The 20,878-nt window shown below is 48.7% G+C and overlaps 3 protein-coding genes; 1 reads left to right on the plus strand and 2 right to left on the minus strand.

Moving 5' to 3' along the window:
- Positions 1–21: 21 nt before the first annotated feature.
- CHC_T00008167001 (hypothetical protein) lies at positions 22–1,809 on the minus strand. The gene has a single exon (XM_005712011.1). It carries the CDS (start codon positions 1,807–1,809, stop codon positions 22–24), a length of 1,788 nt encoding a protein of 595 aa, XP_005712068.1.
- Positions 1,810–2,948: 1,139 nt separating this feature from the next.
- CHC_T00008168001 (hypothetical protein) lies at positions 2,949–4,342 on the minus strand. XM_005712012.1 is given in 2 exon segments: positions 2,949–3,223; positions 3,224–4,342. The coding sequence occupies 1 exon segment, from the start codon at positions 4,340–4,342 to the stop codon at positions 3,224–3,226; it is 1,119 nt and encodes a 372-aa protein (XP_005712069.1). The 3' UTR covers positions 2,949–3,223.
- A 12,219-nt stretch (positions 4,343–16,561) lies between these two features.
- CHC_T00008169001 (hypothetical protein) lies at positions 16,562–18,244 on the plus strand. XM_005712013.1 is given in 2 exon segments: positions 16,562–16,903; positions 16,904–18,244. 1 exon segment carries the CDS (start codon positions 16,562–16,564, stop codon positions 16,901–16,903), a length of 342 nt encoding a protein of 113 aa, XP_005712070.1. The 3' UTR covers positions 16,904–18,244.
- The last annotated feature ends 2,634 nt before the right edge of the window (positions 18,245–20,878 follow it).

Here is a 20,878-nt window from a genome sequence, read left to right on the forward strand (position 1 = left end):
AAATACAGTTCGTCGTTACCCCTACTTTGGGCTCAGCCCCTCATGCAGAAGCTTACCAACATTGCGCGTTCCCCACTGTGAACCTGGCTGACCACTAACCACTATAGGTAACGTCCATCGCAGAACATCCACATTCTTCTGATGCAGAGGACTGCCATCTCCCGGCTGATACCCTGACCACGCCCCTCCTCCCCACTCAGCATTCGCAGCCTCTGCCCGACCGTTTTCGGATACTCGTAACTGCCCCAAACTTGACACAGCTTCAATCGAAGCGCCCTTTGTTGAAGTTTGTCCCGTTCCTCCTAACCCTTCAGTCTCTAGTCGCGGAATAAGGAATACGAAGTGTATGAGCCATCGCACTGTGACAATACTTGTCGAAAAAGAAACTGGGGCATCATGTGGAATAGAAAATGTAACCTGAGTGTTCTTGTTGGAAATCACGAACTCCCCGTGTTCCCCGTACACCTTTCTGAATATCACATCTGAGTACCCTGTATCCCCAGTGGACACTTGCTTTTGACCAACGGCAAAGTCTCTTCGAATAACTTCCTGAGCTTCTAGTCGAGCCTCGAGGCGATAACACTGACGCTCACCTGCGAAGTGAAAAATTGCCGAAATAGAATCACCCAGATGATGAACTCGTTTTGACAAATGCATGCGCGCGACTGCTTCCTTGCCGTGTGCAATACCATACACCGGAATGGCATGCTTCTTCCTCCGAGGAAGTCTTGGTGACAACCCATTGGCCTTCTGATCCGTCACTCCATCGCTATTTTCCTCTGCAGCGTCTCGAGAAGGGGTTTTCGGCGTTGCTGCCGAAGACGAGTCGCGGATAAAACTAAGTGCACCGTCGTTAAAATCGTCCTCGCTTCTGTGCTGATCGACATCCGCTTTATAGGACGTGAGCCTGCCATTCAAAGACAGAGCCAACGCAATTTCGATGTCGTCTGGAGGAGCTGACTTGAGAAGAGAAGCAGATAAACTCAACGCCTTGGACTCTCTTTCTTCCAGAAAACGATTCAAATGAGGCCCTGCGGAGCGTGGAGTCGGGACGGGAATGATGTGTGTAGCACGGTCGTCGTCCACAGCCGTCCCTCCCGCCGAAACAACACGAAAAGGAACTCGTACGACTTTGGGAGCGGAACACCCTGGAAATGACACAACTACAACGAGAGCATAAGTGTATCGCATTGCTGTTCCGCGCAGAGTAGGGGGTATGGAATCTGGCAACACACAACGAACGGCAAAACTGACTTGGGATCCAACGGGGATCTGCTCGCGCTCACAGACGACCAAGGCTTGCGAGCGGAAAATGATTCCCGTATGCCCTGGACGGCCGCCGCCCCCAACGCTATTCGCATCCGCTAGCGCCGCCGACCATGGGAAAGAACCATCTGAAGAAAGGGTATGAGAGTGGGCGTGCTCAGCAACGGGTTCACTTGTATGGTTGTCAAGTGTGCCGTTGCTTGGAGGTCTATGTGCATACGGCTTCACCCAAGACCTGTCTGAACTCCATCGGCCGGAGACCTCACAAACGACAAAATCGGCTCGCGCAGAAGACTCCATGCCAAATCCCGCAAGAGACGCAGAGGAAGGCACAGGGTTGCTGCGTTTTGATGTTTGTGGACTGGAGAAGTACGGGCGATCTTGATGCATTCTTGTGCTGCCAAAGTTTGACGAAGAATTGATTTGCGAGCGATCCGCGCGTAAAGTCACAGTTGCCGAAACAAGAGATCCTGGAACAAATGAGGGCGCTCCCATCGTTACCTGGACCGCTACGGACACCGGGTCGGTTGCGCCGGGCGACATGATCTCAAGAGCGAATAATGATGCGATTCGAGCAGTTTCAATTCCGTGGTTTGAAGAAGGCTGGACAGAAAAAGATCCCGCCACGGTATCGGGATATTACAGCTTGCTCATTGCCACCAGCCGTGAGCTCACTGGACCGAGAGTGAGGGATTTGTTTGGACTGGATTCCAGTTTCTCACGGGGCAAGACAAGGAACAGGAATGATGATGAGGAAATTTGGCAGAATGCCAACTTCTTCGCGCCGCAGGTGGACAAGTACAGTACCAAGGGTACAGTACATTTCTTCACGACCCGAGTGATAAATATGATAGTACACGTGTTGTACACGTTGACACATGTGGCTTACAGAGCTGGGGCGTTGTGCTCCAGTTGTGCCCCATCCTCACCAGTTGCACGGCGATTGCAGAGAGGAATATTGCAGAGATATTTCGCATATATATTTAATTGGATAAAGGTGCGCTGCGGGTCTTTCTTGATCTTTCAAGGGCCCTTCCCATCCAGGCACTTGTTCGCCTCTTTATAATATTCCGCACTATATAATATACCGCGCAATAGTGCTACTTGGAGTAAGTTAGTGCCTCCCTCGATATACAGTAGTATAGTGCTATAGTTAGAGCTCTGTCACGGGTTATCATACTGGTTACACGTTTACACGTATATTTGTTTTAAAGCAATCAATGATATGTCTTTCTAACATTCCCAATTTGTAGGAAAATGCGGCTTCTGTATAGTGCCACCCACGAAATAGTGCCATATGTCGAGGTCTGTTCTGGTATGGCACTATATCGTGGGACCCCCTGTACTGTACTTTGTACTTGGCATCCCACAAAGCATCTGAAGAAGCATCTTAAAGTCCTCAGATGAGCCGCGTTGGCCTACTAGAAGTATCCAACAATGGAGTCGTCATCACTTCTCCGGAATGCCAATACTGTACCCTTGGGTACTGTACATACTACTGTAGCAAACCCCCGCAAGCATCCCAGCAGTGCCTCAAGGAAAATGTACTTTCGCGTAGTCTTGCCCTACCAGCCTTCAGCCCAGCTCACAATCCGTCGCAACTCCCTTCTCTTTCACTTCGTACCCTACGGAAGGGTCCGCCTCTACAAAAGCATCGAAAGAACACCAATGGGGACAATGTATTTGCCCGACAGGGAGTGCTACAACGGACTTAGTGATCCGTCGCCGTCTCGTTTTTTTATGTAGTCGACTAGGCAGGGTCAATATCGAAAACTATTGAAGTAGCGCACCTCGCTGATGAGCACACACACATGCAGTCTACAACTTCCGTTCACTCATATGCACTGCACATGCGCACAAAAGCCACGACTAGAAAATCCAGCTCCATCACCAGGAGGAACAGCAAAAGCCTGCTAGTTTTGCTATCAAGGGCAACTCTGTCACATCAGAGCTCGAATCATGTCCTTCTTGAAGTGGCCGACAAGTGCCCCACCACCTGCGGTTTCACTCGCTTGTGTACCCGATGATAATGTTGTGTTAGGCTACTTCGTCTCCCGAACGCTTTACCACACGTTTCACAAGCAAACGGCCTTCTCCCTTCGTGCAATACCAGCCGATGTCTCTTTCGGTCGCTCGCTTGTGAGAACGTCGCATCACACAATTCACATTTGTAAGGGCGAGCGTGTTCATGCACCGACTGAATGTGCTTGCGGAGCTTGTTCTTCTCCGCGAAACTCGACGTGCATCTATCGCATCGGAAAGGACGCAACTTCAGGTGCACGGTCCGAATATGCTTGGACAAATTGCTCGATTCTGTATACGTCTTTCCACACAAATGGCACTGAGTTGAGGACGATGAAGCCGACCGCCTTCCGCTTGAAGATACACTCGGCGACGCATTCGGTGATGGATGCGGCGACGCAGTTGGCGAGGGTGTTGCCATAGCCTGTAAAATTTCTTGCATGGCCCTTCCTTTCCCGGTAGCGAAAGAGGGATGTAGGATACCCTCTCGTCGGGTGCAAATTTCCGTCCCCGCACATGTCGGAACAGGTAGCAGGCCACCGATGTTCTGGATCCCGCTCCCAGCCGAAAGGTGTGGTTTCATGGTGCAGTCAGAGATGGGTGAAAGAATTTCGTCGATTTCCGCACCAACCTTGTTGAATGATTCTCTCTCCGGCGACTGCTGAGACGATTGCTGTGACACAGCCGATGTCGACAAATCTTCAAACGTGTTGTATGATGTAGTCAACAGCGGAGTCCCACAAGAATCGTGGCGGGGAATGTTGTCTACGCCGGCATATTGAAGCGACTCCATGTCTTTTGAAATGTGAATGGGGCTAAGGACCGGCTCGTACTTACATGGCCGACGCATTGGTGATAGATCTGCGTTTGCTTGAAAGCATGCGATCGTATTGTCGATTAAGCCGTCGAAGGCCGGTTCACGAGGGACGTATCCGCCTTTGTCCATCGTCCTGCTCCAGTGTTCGTCTTGTCTGTGTTGGCGCTCGAATGGCATGCTCGGTGCGTAGTTCCATACCTTCGGATATGATGGCTCCACAGTCCTCACTCGCTTCATGACGTCGTGGATGTATGTCGGGAATCTTCAAATACGTCGCAAGAGAAGATGGAAAATCAACGCTGTTAAAGTTCGAGAGGTGGACCAGGTCGTTGCCTTTTCTATCAGAAGGAGCCGTTAAGCAGTGTCTGTCGACCAGAGAATGTTTCTGCAGACCTGTATCCGGGGAAAAAAAAATTTCCGGTCATGCACAAGGGTAAAGGGGCGGGCATCAGCATACGCGTAGAGATATGTAAAATCGAAGGCAGTGGGATATCTGCGAAATGTATGAGTATTGTTCTTGTGAGTGACAGTGAGAGCAGAGGAAAAAACATAGCTGAGGTCAAAGACATATCCGTGACAGGATGATTTAAGCTGGGGCAGGAGGTGGTGTGCACTCTCTTTCCATAGGCACATGGGCACATGCAACATGTGCTTCTAGACTGAGTAAAAGGGGAACATCGTCATACTCTGCTGTGTTTTGAATGCGAGGGTGGACTTCAAGCTGCGAAAAGGATTGTTTATTGCACACAAGCTCTAGGAACCACTAATAATAAATTTAGATTCACAACCGTCATCTTGGACTTGAAAGCGAAGCAGAAGAGATATACTGTACCCAAGGGTACTGTACTGTACCAGACGGAGGAAAAGAGTGTGCAAGCGGCATGGTGAGAGTGATATACGGTATATAATGCAGGGTTGAGAGTTGTGGGGGGCATGCCCTTCCGGAGTTGCTTGTGACACAAACAACATGCAAGGAGAGAAATGTTACGCGAAGAACTGAGGACCTAGAGCGGACGAATAGGGTCTCAGGGCAGCAGGCCGTACAGGAAACTGCAACTGCGTCGCACTCATACAGATAGCTTACCTGTGTAAGACGATGCAATAGTCACCATCATAAGGGATGGCAATATCAAAAGAAACTTGAGAGGTCGGGGACCTGAATGAATAATTCGCGCTCTCAGACGAGACTGATGAGCGCGCTCCTATCTGTTTGTTAGGTGCAACGCTATACTGTACCGTTTCCGGGACGGTTGCTCCTGCGATCATTGAGAGTCGGTGAACTCTGTTGTGTTGCAAAAAATAAGATAAAAAACACGGCGAACCGCCTGAGCCGGCTAGCTGTCCTAAAGCTGCGAGGAGGGAAGCTGTGAGGAGGGAGGCGTGATAGAGCAAAACAGTACCAGGGTACAGTGAGTATGTGACAATACTGTACATACCGTAGGTTGCGGAGTGCAGTACAGTGCTGTACAATTTATGTGCCGTTGTGATCAACTGCGAGACGCTCTGACAATCTTTGTGGTCACTCGCAGGGGGTCTCCGGTCTCTGCGTCCAAATGGACAAGTCCTGGTAAATTTACCCTTCGAGGGGTTACTGGTCAATGCACAAATCACATACAAGTACCGTGTCCGTACAGTTTGATCCTGTCTCATTTGGCGTCACGGTCCCATGTTCGAATTTTCTCCCTCCATTACCTCTAAAGCAATGGGGGCAATCCCCGAAATATCAGTGCCTTATTCCTACCCTGTTGCCGCCAGAAACTGTGTACAGCATGCGCAGAGGAATTGGACAGACTACAGTATAATCCTCCTCGTGTAAACACACAAGGGTTTCTCACCCCAAAACGCTCAACTTGCGTATTTCTGCTCGCCCAGCACGTCCGTATGAAATCTATGACAGGAGAATCATGAGAGCCGCCTGATGCAATTTATAAGGCGTCAAATTGGGAGAAGTCATCTCGAGATTTGTAGGTATTAGGGTCCAAGTGTTTCAAGCAAAACAGTCATGTTGAGTGTACAGTATCACAGATACAGAGTGAAGGCTTGGAAACCACCTGTGCTCAGGGATATAGGGGGTCAGGACGCGGATGATGCCTGCACGAACGTTGTCATATTTGCGGACCCGACATATAAAAAGACACAATCAACAACCTGGTCAACATCGTTTTGGTATGACTTGCATCAATAATTGTGAAAATCGAGTATTCGGTATGTGCTGATCCCTTTGCTGTCGCACCGGTGGCTTCAGAAATTTAAGAAACTTGGTGACCTACCCTTCGAAGGGTACCAAGAACAAGAAAGAAGGCCTGTCCCTTGGAATGGTGGGGGAACATGTAAACAAAGTTTTGTTTGGGACTTGAGAAGTTGCAGAGTAATGGCGAGATACGAAAACGCGGTACAAGAGCGAGATTAAAGACGATGGACAAATTGAAGCACATTACAGGTAGGATTTCGTATTGTACGGAAAAGTGCAGTGCAATGGTATCACAGTATGCGATACGGTAAAACTTCACTGTACACTGGTCAATACTCGAGGTTTCCTCCTTCCCTTCCCTGATTGAGGAGCGGAATTGTTTGCGAACGGCGAGCTTGGCGACGCCGGACTCCCACAGTGCTGTGCCATTGGGAGATTACGGACATATAATACTGTACCGCATTGCACTGTACCGCACTGCACTGTACCGCATTGCACTGTATACTGCACTACATGAAACACTCAAAGAAAACGGCGAAGTGTCGATCAACAGACTGTCAATCAACAGAGTGGATGGTACTTGTACAGGGGAAGCATGAAACGAGCAATGATGAGACAAGATGGTGTTCAACGATAGCGAGGGACTTTTGAGACGAGAAAATAAGCCTTCTGATTGTCTGCGTGATTGCGGTCATGTGCTCGCGCATGATACTGTCCCGTACAGCACAGCAACCTTGGGCGATGGGAAAGCAAATTCATGTCTTGTAGGATAGGCGGGAATGGTTCAAAGTACAGTAAAAGCAGAAGTGGGCAACCAGCAGCAGTCAAGAGACTTTGTTGATTTGTCAAAAAGACTCTCGAGTCTTGGCAGGTTTTTTGTGTTTTGTGTGACAAACGAGCAGATTTTTCTGTCTTTTCTCCATTGGCTGAGAACAATGCTGGCGTAAGTGCAGCACAACAGGGTCCATTTTTGGAGCAGTAATTTTTTCGGCGATATCGCAAAAGGGAACAGGCCCGTATAGCCTTCAAATATGTACGCACGTTTGGCAAAAAAGAGGAGGCCTTAGAGTGTTCACAAGATTGGGTAGCGCGGAATCTCCGTGTGGGGAGTTGGGGCCGGTTTTCCATGCCAGATACGCGATTCTGATATATAGTACCGTACAGCAAAGTGAGTTGTATAGAAACAGGCAAGAGCAACAATGTTAGTGGTGCTGGGGCGAGTCGGTTGCAAGCATTGAAGGATGCGCGAGGCTTGCAAGAGTCATTCATTGCACTGGAAACGGGCTTGCAATAAAAGTTGTGGTTGTGGGTCTGGCGATGTTGACAAGGGAGCCACAAAAACAAATATCGCTCAACACCAGGGCGAAAAGAACGTGTAAACGAGAAAATAAGGCGGATGCAAGGAAAGTGTTTTCTGGAATATTCAGAAGGTAAAGGTGAGAAGAAATGACCATTTAATTTGTTTTGACTGGAAATCTGGATGATTCGAAGCAAAATGAGGGGGGGGACTGGATGCAAAGCAGAGGCGGCCAATGAAACTTTGCAGTGCTCCAGAAGAAAAACCATGCTGGCAGGCGTTTAGGCAGGGCGGCTCGCCTTGCTGCAATGTGACGGAGACGGAGATCGAAGCTGTACAGTACAAGTGAATTATTGTGGCAGCGAAAAGTGATGAAACGTAACGACGATTCCTGTTAAAAACTGAATTGTCCGTAACTGAATCTCATAGAAATATATTGAAATTTGATAAAAAATCAGACGGTGAAATCATATGGCGCTACCTCGTCGGTATCCCCTCTCCTCTTGCCCCGTGGAGCTCGAACAGGACTCAGGCTAAGACTTGAGGTCGCAAGACTTGCGAATCTGTTCCAACTACATAGTCAACGGCATCATCGTTTGTGAACGGCGGAAAACGCAGCAACCTATCCACCCTTTTCATCATAATACGTCACCTTCTCGTCCCACAACCTCCACACCACAACCTCCACACCACAACCTCCACACCGCACACCCCAATTACAAACACAATCATCAACCGTTGCCATATTGTAGAACCAACCACAGCGCACGACGCTACACAGGGCATCTACGGACAACCGCTCGCGCGTGAATTATTCCATCCCCACTCTCGCTCCTTGTCTCGTTCCTTGTCTCGTTCCTTGTTTCACTCCAAAACCTTCACCACCTCGATATCCGCGACACAATCAGCTCATATTGTACTGCGCTGCAGTACAGTATCCTTGAAACTGTACATGTTTTGTGGACTGCACCCCTCTCAGTTGCGGTGTATGGAGCAAGTTGTTCCTCTCTCGACACTCAAGCCGCTCCTCACCCGCACAAGTCTTCGAGTCTCGATTTGTACACTACGTGGCCTTGTCTCCATTTCTAGCTCCGAAAGTTCACGCCCTCAAACACGTGCGGCAACTTGCACACTAGTTGCCCACTCTCAGCTGATGAGCTTTCGAGAACAGTAATGTACTGTACCGTACATCACTGTGCTGTACTTTGAATTGATGGCACAGCAGCACTGCACTGCCCCTGTACCCGCGCATCGTGAATCTGTTTCTTTCCCAACCTCCCACACTGCGGCACACTGGACCCCTTCCCACCACCCACATATTCCTACACAACATTACTGCACACTAGTAAAGATGCATGGCATTCAATCTCTCCCCTAACAAGTACAGTAGAGCTCCGTCACCGAACAATGCCAGTCAAAGCTTTATAACAGATAGAATCATCATGTCAACCTGTCAGCGACAAGCTATAAAGTTACTTCTTGACTGCACAGTGCACACACAGTCACTACGTTATTGCATTCTTCATGTCTCTGAGATAGCATTCGCTCAAAAGGACATTGAATAAGGGAAATCATGTCTCTGTTGCTCAGTACTGTACAGTTTTGTATTGTACTGTAACATATTTCTATCCGCATTACAGTTTTTCATCTCCAACACGTCGCAGACTGCTCATCTCAATATTTTTTTTGTCAGCATTTATTCATCTGTTAACAGTCACAAGAGCAAATACAAAAACTTCCATCACCTGCTCTTTATATCACTCCACCTAAACAATTTATTCTAAGCGTGCGAGGATGGTTGCGAGAGCAACCCACTTAGAGCAAGGCAACCAGTGCGCTAATTTATAGCGCACATTTTTAGCCATGCAGCGCTCTAAAGAGTGCGCAACACAACAAGTGCGTCGCCATATGTGACGGCCCGCAAGGGGCCGAAAATTAGTTTTTCCCAAGTTTTTCGCCAAGACAAGGGGTCTGAACCACGGCGCATATAGCACTCGAAAGATGATTGGTTATAGTGATTATGAAATATCGATGAATACTGAGTGATCGCGTGCTATATCCATTTCTATCCTGCGCCAGGAAAGAAACGAATATAGAGATACTGTAGGTGCTTCCAGATAGCAACCGAAAAAAGCGATTAGCGCACCAGTTGACATGCCAACAGGGGAAAATCTCTAAAATTTCGAAATTTAGCGCACTGGTTGCCTTGCTCTTAGTATGCATGCTGAATGCGCACGATACAGTAACCAATGATGCGCACAGAATTGTAGCCACCTGGGACAAAAATAAACCACATACGCTTCCGGTACTCTAAGTCTCTCGCAAAGTTTGGAGAAGAGACCATTAAGCGAGCCCTCGTCTCATTGCATTTCCTACCGCCTAACGACATGTCTCAGTCAGAAAACGCCACCAACGTAAGCTGTGTTCAGACCTGTTAGACGGCACCCGCATGACGTGTAGACCGTCCCGAGCGTCAAATCTGAAGCCGCATTTTCGCCAGTGTGGTCAACGTCCAGAAACACCCCGACTAGAGACAGCCATCTTGGCGTCTTTCATGCGCTCCACAACTTGAAATCGAGAGTCTACTATCCAAGCGAGGGCGGATGTGCGCGCAATTGTGAGTTAGAGGCATGGAGTGCAGTAATGACTGTCTGTTACCGCAATTTTTGTCAGAAACAGCACATTTTTTAAGCTGAAACAAGAAAAGCTGCATTGTTCAGGTATGAAACTGCCCGATGCCTGTGAAAGAGATAAATGAGGGGTTGCGGAGTGCTTCTCTTCGTGTCCAGGAACACTCCCTGATGTGGGAGCATGAAGTTAGCACGAATTTCCACATAAACCAGTCTCAAAGCATTTCAGCGATTACAAAGTGCGTCGTGCGGGATCACAGAAGCCTAGATACCCCGCATGCTGGAACAGACCGAAGAGAACGAATCCGCACATGCCTGAAGCCACGGAAGAACCGGGCCGGCAATTTCCCTTGAAGCAACTGTGGACTGAGACGCAGCTCTGCACACCATTCATCCGGAATTAATTCATGGCGCCAACAGCACTGCCTTGAAGCCAATGGGAAGAAGCTGGACTTGCCTATCCGATGAAATGAATATGTAGGAAGATATATTCAATAAGCCGCGCGATAAAAGTTTTCTACGAAACGAAGGACAGGAGATAGAGTGATGGCAACAGCGATAAATAGCACAGTGCGATTTGCTTCGTTTTCAACCCGTTCCACATCTTCACTCGAGACCCCATCAGAATACATGAGGCTAATGCGTGTTTCTTTTGTCAGTACTGTAGAAGCCTGCAGCACAATTCTGGACCTTCGGATATTCGCCTGGCATGCTCGAAGTTAAAAATTAGTGCTCACTCAGAGTTGGCATTTCTGCACTGAGCCCTGCGACAAAATCATACAGTTCATTCAAACTCGACCTCAGAATGCGTTCTACAAACATTCATGCCTCCAGTTGTGAGTATTTGCTAAACATCATGTATTCACTGGAGAAGTGTAAGTGTTAACATATCACTAAGGTGGAGGTTGACAACAAGATCTAGTTCTGTGATGGACGGGTGACATCCGTCAGAAGCTGTGCAGGCTCTCGAGCTCTTTGTTCCTTTGGGCTCCTAGTCCGATATATTATTCGAAGTAACCGTTTCCTGCTTGATCGCAAAGCACGTTTAAAACTAAATCTGTAAAGGCACTGAGCAAAGATAAAGATAGCACATGTAGACGCGCAAAGCATACTGTAGAACAAAAAGAAAAATACATCCTACATACTCGTCCACTCTCATGGAAGAGAGCGAGTTTGAGATGAGGGCAGTCACAACGTAAACGGAGATGTGGATCAAAAACCGCAGAGGACAAAAGAGATAAAGCCTTGCTTGTCCCGTCGGGTTCCGTCCGGCACAATCATCGTTGCCTTGTCATCTTAGCTCCGCTAGAAGTGTACAGGCCACTAATGCGAGTACATGTATCAGGAATGACAGAAGAATGGTAAATATTAGAGGAAAGGTTGCGGGGCATCCCTTCTTTAGACACAAGCATGCATTGATGCTAAAGCCAGTCTTTGAAGAAGAAGCCCCGGACGAGGATCCTTGCTCTCGAAGCGAATTTTTGATGAACGCAAATGAAGCAATGGAAAATTTGGACTATTGGATTTGGATTTCAGAGAATTATCCGGAGATGAGAATCCTGGAAGGTCTGAGAAAGAACAAGTCGTTGCAGGCGCTGTCGGGGCCGAAAGTTCATGCAGAGTGCGACTTGATTTCTCACACCTACAAGCGATCAATGATACGGACCTCTTTTTGACTTTTTAAGCAATTCACATGTACGGTGCACGGAGTTCTTGGGATGGCCTCAATATGGTATTTATCATCACGGTTATTGCAGGGCTTTGTTTCAGAGAAGTTGCTCGGAAATGCAACATAGAGAGAGGCACCGAGAGCATGATTCAGTATTACGTATCGCGCAATGGTTACATACCCACAGCGCAGAAGCATGGAGCTATATATGTCCTTGCACGAACTCCAATCTTCACTTCGCCTTCTATTCTATATTCGTGTTGCTTAAAATAGTCGTTTTTGTGCTTCCAGCATTTTCTCACCATGAAATGAGAAGTATCACTGCAGTACTGTCATCAGCGGGTCACTTCATCCAGGAGCAGTTCTGTTTGTACGTAAGTGTCTTACTACATCCAATTATTAGTGGCTTGATGGGCGGAGAAAATGAGCACGGTCTCAAGAATTTGAAGACGAACAAATTGTTGTCATTGGCATCTGCAGTAATGAGGCAATAATTAATGACTATCAAAGACGTTGTACTTCACGTGATGTGCAAAAGAATAGAATATAGAGAATTAGGATTGGTGACTGTTAACTGTATACATGGATTCACGTTCAATGGCATATTCCGGAAGATAATTTGTCTAGAATAGATAGATGCATTGCCATACCAGTTGAATGTAGAATTGGAATGCCTGAAAATAAACCTCATGCATTGTCAGTCAAATAGGGTATGCGAGGAAGATTCCCCTTCAAGGATGCGTGGATCAGTTTTCTGAAGCACAAGAGAGATTGGATTGTTTAATTAAAGGGCAGCGGTAATTTGAGCGTCCCATGTTCCTATATATCAGTGGAGAAGAGGGATTACTGAGTTTCACCGAAGTAAGAATTACGACATACAGCATGCAATGGCTGCAGGATTTCGAAGCTTTCTGGTTAGGAACAGCTAGCTATGAGCGACTGGAAACGACCAGATAGAATACTGCCTATGCGGACTCCGAAAACGTCACAAGTTATATGCATTCATACAGGTACATAATGACGGTAACGCTAGGATTGGGATCAATAAGCTCTAGGGAATCTTTGCATGTGAAAGTGATATGCTAATCTCGAAAACCTCGAAGCACCCAAAGGCCTTTATTTCATGCAACACAAAGCCGCCTTACTTGATGCAGAACCTTGTGTACAAAACCCACGACATTTGTCCTGATAGCAGAACATTGGGCGTAGAAGCGGGCTACAGCTTTTTCGCAGACTTAAATTCGCAGTCTGGAAAAATGCAATATAGAAGTGAGCTCTACATGACGGGTGTACCGTCAGAACAAGGGCAGTTTACGAACGGTATTGTGGAATCACCATGTAATCCCCCAGCGCTCATTGGGGCAAGGGGGAATCTGAACGTGACCGTCACATCACGCAGTCACGCCACCGCCGCCGTCGACCGCGGCGGTGCTTGAGGGAATACTGTATTTCAGGGAGGGTCTTAACTTGCCCGGGTTTGCTTTGCTTGCCCGAGTTTGCCGGTCATTTATTAATTTATTAATGTAAGTACACGCCTTCCCCTTACGTTAGTAGTGGACAGGTGTCCTTTCCCTTACGTTAGTAGTGGACAGGTGTCCCAGAGCGACGGTGCTGACTTACAGAGGCATACAGCGCCATAAATTGCCAGAACGCAACGGGGAGGACACTGTGGGTTCTACAAATTCGCTCCGAGGACGCATCGACAGGGACGTGACATGCTGCAGCGTCAAACAACTTCGCCCCAGGGACGCGTCGACATGGACGCGAGACGCTGCAGCGTCGCTCGCTTCCGACCCAGAACGTGGCCATTGCGGGTGATCCCAGATCATCGGGATAAATAATTGATCTCACCCCCTACTTCTCTCCTTACTACTCCGCGGGATAGCGTATCTATCGCCGGCGCTGTTTGGTCAAAAAACGGATCTACAACCACTGCCCAGTATCGCCGTTCGCCTCCCCTCCTTTCTTCTCAATCTAATCACTCCTACGCAATGCACGGCAATAGAATCATCACTGCTACGACCGCACTAACCGCAACCGCAGCTCTATTCTCCCTCCTTTCATTGCACCAAGCTATTTCAAACTATCCTCGACCCCGAAAATTCACAAAGCCCTTAGATCTCGGACGGGGATGGACTTTTGTCAGAGCCATCAGGATTTTTAACGACAAAGAATTCAGTCGTACATACCGTATGGAGGGGGGGATAATATTTGGTCAGAAACGTCCGCTGCAGACGAGGAAGCAATAGTGAGAGACTTTGCGTTGGTGGCCCCCGTCTTCCGAATGGTGGGAGTCAGAGAGATGCGCCAGAGGCGCGGAGAACGGCGCACGTGGCATTGAGGTGTGGAAGCCATTTTCAGGAAAGTAGTCGGCAGAGAGGTGCTTCGTAGAGTTGGGTTGCCTTTGCGAGATGGCAGGTGCATAGATTTTTGCAAAGGGGATGTTGAGGATGTTTTCGGCACGGGGCAAGCACTGCGTCCACCGGAGCACAGCGTCCAAATTCGAAAGTTACAAACTTACAAAAGTAGCCAATATATGATTGACATTTGTCATTACACACTGACATAACTTGAGCTTGCAGTGTAGGGTCGTACTTAGTTTCAAATCATATATTAACGCCCAGTAGCCAATAGTAGTGCAAATCATGGCTCGGGGCAAGCAAACCCGGGCAAACTCGGGCAAGTTAAGACCCTCCCTCAGTCCCCCGAACTCCCATTGGGGACGTGCTGCGTTCGGCAGTCAGTTCGCTTCTCGCTTTCCCTCCCGCCATCCCGCGTCTCACCGGCTGCTCGCAGCTTTCTGTGTCGTTTTAGAACGCAACTAGTGGAGTGTGTCTACATGTCTACGTATCTACACGGTTACACTCTCCAACCTTCGACTCCAATTAAAGAATTGTGTCATCAGGCATCACTGAGCAGCCGGCCCCTTCGCGAGCGTATCCATTACGAAGTATTCAACGACTAGTGTCTAGACGACAAGTGACCTCATGTGAGGCTATTTAACTTATTTTTCTCGACTTGTGCTTGCTCAACAAGAAGGAAAAAGATACTCGCCACCGCAGTTGACTTCTACGTTGCGGAAGAGTGAAGTTTGGTGAGATCTACAGTCTTTTCCAGCCATTTTTAGAATTCCAAAAAAGAAGCTTTTTGAACGACCTCAAAATGTTACGAGTTGGTATCTTCGAAAGCAAAAGGCCTGTTTAAAATGTCAAACGAAGATTGAAACTGGATTCTTATTCGTTCTGTGTATTCACAAATGCTATCCCAATGCTTTTGCAAGACGTTATTGCCGAGGGCATATACGTTAAAGAAATGGTGTCCAAGATGACTTTATAAAATTTCGATTAAATATATGTTTGCGAAAAGGCAGTCTCATATGAGGTAAATCGCCTGTTGTCTAGCTAGTGTCTATCATAACTAGCAATCTGCAAATTTTATTTCTTTTCAACTTTGATGGCCACGGTTTCTATTTTTCTTTGGTAGATTGACTGGTTCTAAAATTTTTCTGCAGTTAAAACCGAATAAAAAGCACTCAAGCCCATGTTTCTATGCTACTGGTATAAAATTAGCCTAAGAAAAATGCGTACTGTCAGCCAACATTTTTTTTGTACACCTTTATATGCATCGACAAGTTGGTTTTCGCTGGAATCGACAGGCAAATGATTTACCTCCGGTGATGGCCTTCTGGTTTCAAAAAACAGAAGTAAAGTCGCGAGTTGGGTTGTCTAGAAAAACTAAAGTAAGTTTTGTCCTCGTATGAGGAATAACGGTCCGATGGACACTAGTGTCTTTGAACCTTTGTCCTCATATGAAGACATTATTCGACATATTTTATTCTTGACTTCTAGTTCCTCGATAAGAAAGAAAAAGATACCCTCGCCACTGTACTTGACTTCTGACTTGGGGACAGAAAGAACTTGGTGAGAATTGCATGTTCTTCCTGGTCATTTTTAGATTTGTCTGGAAAAGAAACTTTTTAAACAACCACCAAACCGCATGTAAAATAACTTCGAAACCAAAAACACCATCTAAAAAAGGGAACCAGATACTCAATCTGCATTACATTCTAAATCTTTCTGCGTATTCAAAGCTGCTATCCCAGTGTTCTGCAAGATGTTACTGGCGAAACAAGTGCGCTAGGGAAATAGTGTCAAAGATGGCTTTTATTTGTCTAATTCAACTTATATATTTTTGCAAAAAAAGAGCTGTCCTCATATGAGGACATCGTCGTCCTCATAATATGAAGTTATCCGACTGGGGCTTGTTCTCATATTATGGGAACAAGCCCCGGTCGAATAACTTTGGACACTAGAGGGCTCCCGATTCCCATTACCATCATGCACCAAACAGCATGTCATTTACTTCCGCTTTTCGATAGTACCCCGTGCTTTTCAAAGGGGAGGGTGTCCCATAGGAACGTTGTGAAAACTACCGCTGGTCATTGTTAGAAGCTGAGCGTCTCAGTACAGTGGGTGTAACCGGGAACCGCCAGATTACCAAATCACCAGTTTATGAGAAGTTTTCAAAAACCCCCAATTTCGCCACTTCACCACTCCGCCACTTCCCAGGCCTTGTTGTTTGTGCCATATCCATTCGTGTGTCTGGCTGCGGGGTGAACCCTACCGAACGTGCCCACGCACTTCAAGCCCACCACAATCTCTTAGCCCAAATGGCCACCATCCTCCCCACTGCATCAGACGGCTCCATGCTGACCATCCCTTATGGCCAAGCCGCCTCTCACCAAGCTCAAGCAGCCGCCCAAGCCGGGACTGCCCTCTACACCGCCGGCAGCCCCTCGTCCGACACAATCGACCTCGTTTCCGGCCCTCCCCCGCCTGTCGCATCGTCAACCCCTCCTCTTCCTTCACCCTCTCAGCAGGGTGCTGCGCCGAAGCCTGTTAAGCGAGGCTCTAAGCAAACAACGGCAGGTTCTCTGAACTATTCGAAAGAAGATATTAACATGCTGCTGGAGTTTGTTGGCGCAGTAGAACCACTAGGTGCCAATCATTAGGCTATAGTAGCGGACCGCTACGCTACGTGGGCTGTAGAAAACGATTGACCTCCAAGAGACCATGACTCGATTAAGAACAAGTTCGACAAATTGGCAAACGCAAAGAAGAAGACAGGCGACCCTTCATGCCCCTCACCGGTTCGGAAGGCCAAGCACGTAGCGCGTGCGATCCAGAAAAAGTGCACCGCTCGTGTTCTAGGAGACACCGATGAGGAGGTTGAGAAAGATAGCTTGGCTGCGGGAGGGCATTGGGAAACTGAAGAAGCTGAGGGGGTTCTCGTTATAGGAGCGCGTCAGAAGAAACAAAAAGTAGGAGCTACAAGGACCACAGCGACGACAACACCGCTGTCGCACAACTCTACCAGCACCGACAAACAGTTCTTGGGACAGTTTGAGAAGATGACAGACCACATGAGAAGCATTTCGAGATCTCTGTTTGATAGGGCAGGTGAGGCTGGAGACGCCATGAGCCGCGAAGACATCAAGAAGGCCGTGAAGGAGGAGGTCCGTGAAAGCCTGCTACCCACGAATAAGCTGCTGCGGGAGATGTCGGACATGATAAAAATCTTTCGCAGGATAGAAACAAGGTCACGCCTACGGCGCCTATAGACGAGGGACAGAAAAGTGAGATGGGTGAGTTGGCGGGGGGGAATTCAGTAGCAGGCAGCTGCTGGCGTTGCTGGTGCAGCTAGCAGAACTGCTAGGAGGGGAAAGATCGGAAGCATGAGTGCGGTTCGTTGCGCTTTCTGCTGGCGATGGTTGTTCGTCTTGTTCCTGCCTTTTTCGTGCACAGCTCTACGCAGACCTAGTCGGATGTGGTCATTTCGATAGTTATATCGATTATTTGCAGCCAAGCCAGCGAGGCGTTCGGTCCCTTGCTCCATGTACAGTAACAGCTTGCACCCACGCCGAACGTATGGGCCATGAGGTTGGCGAATACGGAGTGAATTGGGCTTTATTCGTTCTGTTGTCGAGCGAACGTGGTTCTAATCTCATTAAGACCAACAAAACGGGTACGAAAGTTAAGAAGATGGCAACATAGCGTTAGTAAACGAAGTCGGGTTGTTGAATCTGCAGGGAGGGGGACTTTCAACCTCGGGAATGGCCCTTTTAACGTGCGAATAACCCATTCAGCCGTTTGGCGCTCACTCGGCATGACCCTTTGTGGGATAATATCTACAGCAGCAAGGGAATTAGAGCACGGGATATCGTGGGTCTTACGGCCCCTTAGAATCTTTCCATGCGTAACACGGACATTGTTAACGAATGCGCTGTCCCCCAGGAGCGCCATTCCAGGTTTAGTAAACTCATCCGAGAGCTTGAGATAATACAACCAAGAAACCGTTGCCAATTTTTTATCATGCCAGCTACCGGGGTAGTTTACCGCAGCATGGATCAGCTCCCCGAAGAAGTTGAAGACGAAAAGGTTTGTGACTTCGACAGCCTGGGTGTATCCCTCAAAGTATGCATTTTGCAAGTTTGCGTTTGTAAAGTCCGCACAGGGCATTCGTCCTCCATCTTTCACGGCAAAAACGCCCTGTAACAGCGGCCCATTGATTCTGTTATTTTCCAGGAGTGCTGCCGACGCTTTCTGCTCGTCGTGAGTAGGCCAGCGGATATCGAACTCCTTCTTACGCTTTACTACATGCAAGAGAACTTCTAAACTGTAGTCCATCCACACACCGATACTGCTCCCTACGATTCCGAAAATTGGACACAGGCTGTACATCGTACCCCTAGTCTTCAAGTACCAAAGGGCCATTCCAAGAAGATCTATAGTATCCAGTAAAGGCTTTCGATCTGTTGTCTTCGGTCCTTGTCAATACGGGCTTCCAAAATTATACCGACTACGCTCGGTTGCGAAGTACAGCAGAATGTTCTCCAGAACATGCGCCTTGGTGAAGTTTGTACTCACCAAAAAGTCAACATCCAATCCGCAGGACAGTATCTGGTTCCATGGGGTAGCCTTCTGATGACCTAGCGGGCGCAGCAGGGCGGCGCGGCGATATTTCGGGGGTGAGCGTGCGCGCCTCGCTTTTTGACGACCTTGGCAGCGGGATCGCCGACGGATTATCTGCCGCAACCCCCATGCAGCTGCGAAAGCAGCTACACATGATGCAACAGCAGCGGCTCGAGCCCCACGGTGAGAGCTCAAGGTCGCCATGGTGGATTTTCTGCGCGCAGTGCGGCTTTGCGGCAGGTTTCCTATCTGCCGAGTGCCCTACTTTGGCCGTTTATGACCTATTCCCAGAATTGTTTGGCAAGTGGCGAACTGGATCGACCCCTGCGGGGCCGACCGAGATGATAAAATCTGGCGGGCGGGCGCCATATTTTGAGGCCTGTGATTGGCCTAAATGTAGCGAAGTGGCGAAGTGGTCATATCTGGTTGCAACCAGTAGTGGTGATAGAGTGGAGAATCGCAGGTTCATCATTTGTCTATCAGATCGCCACGCACTTCAAAGATATGGTGCTTCCGTGACGATTTTACACGTGTGCCTGTATTAAAGATCATAGAGGTCCTAGACGATTAGTTCCTAGACGTTAGTCTAGGTGTAAGCAAGAAAAAAGGGGACGGCTCGTTACACGTGTTCACTTTTCTGTAAAGTACACGTGTTCACTTCTATTTATGTCAGTCTTTATGAGGGGAACGGGGCGGTGCTGAACTTTTCTGCAAAGTAGTGAAGTACACGTGTTTACTTCTCTTTATGAGGGGAACGGGGTGGTGCTGTCCGCACGGCTGTTCGCAGAGGTGTACAGTCACACCCCAATGCTGTAACGGCTGTTCGCAGAAGTGATGTGCAGAGGTGAATGCAGCGCGCCAAGACCGGCGCGCTGCGCGTCGTCGACGTCGGCACAGGTGCGGGGTTCCCAGGGCTCGTCGTGGCCATCGCGAGGCCGCAGTGGGACGTCACGCTGCTCGAGGCCACGCGTAAGAAGACGCGCCTCCACGACATCGTGGAGCGCGAGCTGGCCCTGCGCAACTTCACGTCCGTGTGGGAGAGGACGGAGGAGGTCGGGTAGAGTAAGATGCATCAGGGCGGTATGACGCGGTCGTGGCACGGTCGTTGGCGGATACGCGCGTTTGCTGCGAATTGTGCGTGACGCTGGAAAAGGTGGGGGCCGTGTTTTTCACGCAGAAGAGCGTGGGCGCGGGACCTGAGGAAATTTCCGCCGCGAAGGACGCCATCAGAAGGCTGATCACCGACACAAGGTACTTGAAGTCCCTAGCTTCAATTATAAGTCTCGAAAGAGGTGTTCCTTTTGGAATTGGTGAAGGTCCTATCAATGGCATACTCGGGTCAGGTTCTCCCTTCTCACCGCCATTCTCTGCGGAATAGCCCTTTCCTCGGCGCCCTGATTTGCTCCGGCTGTCACGACAGCTGCCTCTGGGCCGAAATCTGTTGCTCGCAATCCGATAAATTTGAAGTTCCAATTCTAATGCTGCCTTGACATGACCCATCCCGTCACATTTTTCATAGAGATATATATTTCTACCCGCCCGAACGAGTGGCTGCAAGACCCATTCCGCGAGGACCAACTCATCGGCCAAGTCAACGTCTCCTTCGAGGAGCTGTTCCAGAATATGACCACTTCCGTCGTTCGCGGGGACCCCGCCGATGGCGAAGACTATGAAGATCGCGTGCGTGAAGTTGCCTTGATGAAGCCGGAGTACTATAACTTTGATGGCATGCCTGAAGGGCCGGCAGATCCCTACGACAAGGGCGTCGCCTTCCGCGGATGCGTCCTTATCGGCATCGGAGCCAAGACCGGAGACGTCGAGGAGCCAATCCTTCGGCCATGCCCGCCCTACACGCGACCGAAAATCGAGTTTTACAAAATGGAATTTTCCGTCTTACGTGCGACCGAGCTCCCGCTCTTGCGCGGGAAGCTGGAATGTGTGCGCGAGGCGTGGCCGTGAGAGTGGATGCAGGGGCAGGGGGAAGAGGCGGAGGAGCTTGACGGAAGAAAGAAGTG

This window comes from Chondrus crispus, genomic scaffold (genome assembly GCF_000350225.1).
Source record: "Chondrus crispus Stackhouse genomic scaffold, scaffold_95, whole genome shotgun sequence".
NCBI classification, from domain to species: Eukaryota; Rhodophyta; class Florideophyceae; order Gigartinales; family Gigartinaceae; genus Chondrus; species Chondrus crispus.